At 51.5% G+C, this 5,586-nt stretch overlaps 1 protein-coding gene across 2 annotated transcripts in view; it reads left to right on the forward strand.

Moving 5' to 3' along the window:
* MLLT1 (myeloid/lymphoid or mixed-lineage leukemia; translocated to, 1) overlaps positions 1 to 5,586 on the forward strand; it is a 36,452-nt gene that overhangs the window by 26,571 nt on the left and 4,295 nt on the right. For both annotated transcript variants that reach the window (XM_015420531.1, XM_015420532.1), the window contains exons 8-10: positions 878 to 989; positions 2,582 to 2,681; positions 2,918 to 2,989. In XM_015420531.1, the coding sequence (XP_015276017.1) occupies positions 878 to 989; positions 2,582 to 2,681; positions 2,918 to 2,989 (284 nt within the window). The remainder of the gene's footprint in view (positions 1 to 877; positions 990 to 2,581; positions 2,682 to 2,917; positions 2,990 to 5,586) is intronic.

Genomic DNA, 5,586 nt, shown 5'->3' on the forward strand with positions numbered 1-5,586 from the left:
CCACGTGGAGCTCCGCCCCCCCCCCCCGAGTATTGCGGGTCCCCTTTGTAGTATTCTATTCAGTTACATTGTCCTTGTCAGCTTTATACCCTGTAGAGTTTGTAGTTCATATTATGCTTCATATACTTGTAGTCTCTTGTGGAATTTTTGCAGTGCTTAAGAGTATTCATGTTCATGTACATGCGATAGTTATGATCCTTAATTTCAATTAGACTGTAGTTCCATGTAGTGGTGACTATTGCTTTTTTTTTTGTCTCTGGGGAGGAACTCTTTAGGCTAAGGCTGTGTGGAGTTGGGCAGGAAATGGCAGATTCCCCGATCTTGGGGAAGTTTGGCGTTTTCAAAGCCTGTGGAGCAGCTTGAGGGGATGACTGCATTTGAGGGGGTCAAAGACCTGGCTCTATCGATGTACAAAACTGGGGGGAAAGGTGGGCGAACAAAAGTAAGGCTTGGTATGATGAGCATTTGTGAGTTGGGGAAAAGCAGGGTGGGGTGAGAGCGAACCTCTGGACGCACTGCTCCTTCTTCTTTTTGGCTTTCCCTGATCAGTTTGCTCCATAATCAGATCACCAGCGTGACCTGGAAGAAGAAGGGGGGAGACATGAGCCTGTATAACACTCCCCTCCAGCTGCTCAACCATCCACTTGCAGAGTGACAGCAGAACACTTTGCCAAGGCCTCAGGGGTCCCCCTTAAGCAAGTGGCAGTCTCTGGCCATCTCAGTGAGCCATAGGGCCTTGGGAACCCTCGCAGGAGTCAGACAGACACACACAATCTGCTGTTGGGGCCCCTGTGGGCGTGATTCTGGTTGGCATTGAAATCTGAACTCTCAGAGGACGTGCCCATTGAAGCAGCTTTTACTGGCTTCCGTTGCCCAGGGCCGCTGCGATCCATGGTGGAGGACCTCCAGTCTGAGGAATCGGATGACGATGACAGCTCTTCTGGCGAAGAGACGGCCGTCAAGGCAGCCCCCGTCAACAGAGACACCAGGTGAGCCAGCGTGGGTAACATGGAGTGGCAGTTCATAGAGCCATAAAAAGGGGGGGGCGGGGGGGGGGGGGGCTCGTCAGGTGGTTTGTTGTTCTCCCTCCATCCTTTGTGCTGAATTTTGCAGCTTGATGTGGCCAGGATGAGATGGCAGCTTTATCATCTGTAAGCGATGGCACTGGGGATTTATCCTCTGGTTATAGTAACATCTGAGCTGAACAGAACAGCTGTCAGTTCTAGCCCCGTGCTGGTGTGAGCTACCAGCCTTGTCCCCAGCTCGCCGTCCACCCAGCGGTTTGAAAGCTTTGGCGAGTAGATAAAATGGGTACCACTCCTTAGAGAGGGTGGGCACACTAACCCCCCCCCGGTGGGGGGAGGTGTTAGCCGGCGAACAGAATGTCCAGCTCGTAAGATCGGAAGCCTAGAAAGATCTCTTTGGCATCAAGAAGCCTGTAATGGGCCATTCCGGCCAGGCGGTGGCAGTGCAGCGTTGCGACTCAAATCAGACCTGGAGAAAGCTGACGTCATCAAGCCAAGCCGAGTGAAAAATGCCGTCTGGAACATTGAAATGTGTAACTGTAAATCGCTCAGAGCCAGCAGCTCTGCAGGATTGAGCCATTAATAAATTGAAATATTATTTATTATTATTATTATTATTATTATTATCATCATCATCTTCTTCTTCTTCTTCTTAAAAAAAAAGAGGTTGCACAAAAGTTATTGGATGCTCCCAGCCTCCTTAGAGAGCGCAAGTGAAGCGACTTTGCATGCCGAATGTGGCTCAACTTTCTGTCACCCTGGTTGGCCGGGTGGGGAAGGAGGGGAAGAAGGGGCCTGTTGGAAATAAAGGAGGCCCTTGTCCTGACCAGCTGAGTCAGTGTGAGCCGGCTCACAGTTTTTAGCCTCCGGCTCACAGATTTTTGTCTCCGCTCAGGAAGGAGGGCTCCAGAGCAAAATAATTTATGCAGTAGCCGAATCGCTCGATCACCACTTCAGTGCCAGTAGCTCCCAAAGTAGAATTTTTGTTCACAAGACTCCACAGCTTAGAAGGGAGCGTTGGTCCTGGCCCAGGCAAGTCCTGCCGGATGTCCCTTGAGGATCTCAGAATGTGCCAAGCACTCTGAAAAATGGTGGGGATGCCCTTTCTCCACAGCCCCTGAGGGCTGGTGTTGCTTATTTGCTTTCAAGTGAATCAGTGGAGGAAGAGTCTTCTGGATTTGTCATCCTGATAATGGGGTGCTTGTGCGGGGTTGTAACAGAAGCATGGGACAGGCAGCCAAGGACCCGAGCAGCCTCCAGTAAGCAGTACCGGTTGTCAGGCCTTACATCTGTTGCCGGGGAGCTGGGAGTCTCTTCCTCCGTCATTTCTCTCCCCTTCCTTTTCAAGTATGCAGCTTAGTGGCAGAAGATCATAAAAATTGCCAAAGAGCTGTCTAGGCTGGCGTTTCAGACAGCGGCCCGCCTCTTGTCTTCGGAGAGCTCGAAAGCCAGCCTCTGAACGTGTTCTGTGCCAACAGCTGTTTGGGGAGAGGGTGATCATTGTTTCTTTTCAGGCTTGCTTCTTTCTCTTTCTCTCTCCCCGCTTGCCTCTGCAGGCTCAGCCACAGCGATAGTGACAGCGACAACAGTGCAGATTCCTGCTTGCCAAGCCGTGAACCTCCTCCCAGCCAGAAACTCCCCCCTTCAAGCAATAAGGTACTGGGAAGCTGACGATTCACTGCCACTGTGCAGCAACCGGGGTCACTGTTCCCTCCCTCCCTCCCTCCTCCCGTCCATGGGCTGGTGGCATTTGGCCTCCCTCATATGTACATCCCACCCCCCATACATCAGATTAAGGGACAGACAGCTCCACTTCCCGCTCGTCACGTGTGTTTTCCTTTGAACCGAGGCTAACTGGGGTGTGTGCGGTTGTTCCTCCTAACTCTTCTCAGGTTTCTGGGAGAAAGAGTCCAGAGTCCTGCAGCAAACCAGAAAAGATCCTCAAGAAAGGGACCTACGACAAGGTAATTTCATGACGAGAGGGGCATTTTGAGTTGTGCAGAGTGGGAGAGGCCTGGCCTCTTTGGGGTAACCTTGCACAGCTTTGTTGCGAAGCAAAGCCAGCCCTGACTGGCTGAAGCTGTCAGCCCCAGGGGCCTTTTGAAGACACAAAGTTGCCTTATACCAAGTCAGACCCTTAATCCGTCCAGCCCAAAACTGTCTGCTCTGACCAGCTCTGGGTTTGTGAGCAGAGAAAAGGGTTTCCCCAAGGCCGGCTTCCAAAGACCCTTTTAAGTGGAGAAACCGGGGGTTGAACCTGGGACCTTCTGCCTGTGGAAGCTTCTACCTCTGTGCTGCAGCCTCTCTTGATGGCCTTTAGCTCTAGGTGCCAAGGGGCTGGCTTTGACACTTAGCCAAAGGAGAACTCCCAAGCATCCATGAGCATTTTGTAAGACCCACTTTCCAGGGCACCTTTTATCTCTGCTAGACACTCCCAGAAGCACATGAAGGAAACATCCTTGGTTGACCTGGATCAGGAGTAGCGTTCTCCACCCTTTGGAGCCAGTCGCATGAAAAATGGGTTTGCCTGTTTCTGGCGGGCTCTGTAAAGATGGGGTGCAACGCGTACAGCGAATGCATACCACGTAAGCTCTCTTGGGCCCTCTCTTGCCATCCGTAGAGAATGGCCTGTCCGTGTGGCATTGCTGGGCCGCTCTGGACCCCTCCTGGTTCTCCCCCGCTGGAGCATTTGTGTGTTTGACGGTGTAAAGTGTTTTCCTAACCACAAGAAAGAAGCCTGGGCAACTCTCCTGCTGATTCTTGGTAGGGGGAACTGAGCAGCAGGATTGGGGAGGAAGATTAACACAAAGTGAAGATCCATTTCTTAGACATTTATTCTAAGTACACACAAACAGATGGAAAGGAAAGCCTGGCAACAGAGTAAAGTACAGTACTGAGTAATTCAAAGATTACAGAGAGTTTCTGGGCAGCCGCCAGGCCTGTACCTATGGTGGGGCTTTGGGGGGTGCTGCCCCCTTTCTTAAAGGCACAGCCCCACAAGAATTTCTCCTGTAAATGCTTTTTTCCCAATCATTTTTTTAGAAGGCGTGCACTCCTTTAAGCAGAGTGGGGTGCTGTAGTTGACAAATTCCCACACTGAGCAAGGGGGTTGGAGTGGGTGACCTCTAGGATCCCTTCTAGCTCTGTGTCAAGAAACATGTTTTTCTGCCTAAGTGTTAGCTCTCTTGACTATAGGCTGGCAGAAGTGATTAACGTGCAGTGGCTGAGAACTGTCATCTAAAGTGGTTGACAGCTTGCAAGGTAGAGATCTATCCGGGTCACAGCTTTCTGTTGGCTAAGTGGCTTTTCTTTCTGCACTGAGAACTTCAGCCCCACCAGAATAAAATTTGCCCCACAAGCCACAGACTCCTGGCTTGGCAGCCACCCCTCCCTTGTGAAAGCCGGGCCCGGCATTCCGAGGCTAGTAGCTGAAAGTGGGCAGAGGGACCTCTCGTTAGTCTTCTGTGGGGAGGGGAGGTTTGTCTTTGGGCAGCTGAAGTGTGTGTGTGTTGGGGGGGGGGGAGATTTTTCATATACTTCCCTCCAAAAAGGCCCAGTCCAGGGGACTGTTTTTCTCCAAGGGTTGTGTGTGTGCGTGCGCACTCACCCAACACTTCTGGGGTTGTGTGTAAAGCGAAGAGTGGAGTGCCGAGGCCTCTGAGCCCCTGAGGTATTAGAGGAGAGGAAGGCTTCTGTTGTCCTCCCCCAGGGTAAAGAGTGACATCCACCATCTTCGTGTCCAATCCGGTATTCTGATCGGGCCTGGCCCCGCTTGTTAAATGGAGTTTTTGGTCAGCTGTGATGGGCTGCTTTCACAGACATTCGGATAACGCACTTTCAGTGCACCTGAGCAATTGTTGGCAAGTGGATGTCCCTGTTTCACACAGGAAAATCCAGTCGCAAACAATTGCTAAAGTGCATTGAAAGCGCGTTATCCCATTGGTGTGAAAGCAGCCACAGTAATACAAAAACCGACCTTTCTTGCAGCAGCAGGGCTGTCATTATAGTTATTGTATGGCATTGTGTGTAGAATAGCCAGGAGATCCTAAGATTGTCTGGCAGCCAGAAGTTCTAGCTTTAGAGTTATGTATTACTGGGTGGTGAGCGAGACTTGTTTTTTTAAGGCAAGAGACATTTCAGAGGTGGTTTTCCATTGCCCGCCTCTGCGTCACACCCCCGGTATTCCTAGGAAGTCACCCTTCCAAATACGAGCCAAGGCCAACCCTGCTTCGCTTCCGAGATTGGACGCGACTGGGCCAGCCTGGGCTATCTAGGTTAGGAGCAGTAGGGCTGTTCATCCAGCACAGGTTCTTCCCCAACAACAGGATTCATCACATCCCCGAAAGTGAGACTGTGGGTCGGCAGTAGAAGCATACATTTTGCGTGCGGGTGGTCTCAGTCTTAGTCCCTGGTGCTGCCATTTACAGGGATCTCAGGTGCTGGGAAAGGCTTCTCTGATAGCCCCGGGAAGCCATAGCCAGTCAGAGCAGATGATGAGGCCAAAGGCTAGGCTCAGCCCAAAGCAGCTGCATCCACTCCTACCTACCTACCTACCTACCTA

Source organism: Gekko japonicus, unplaced genomic scaffold (assembly GCF_001447785.1).
Source record: "Gekko japonicus isolate JY-2015 unplaced genomic scaffold, Gekko_japonicus_V1.1 scaffold632, whole genome shotgun sequence".
NCBI lineage: Eukaryota > Metazoa > Chordata > Lepidosauria > Squamata > Gekkonidae > Gekko > Gekko japonicus.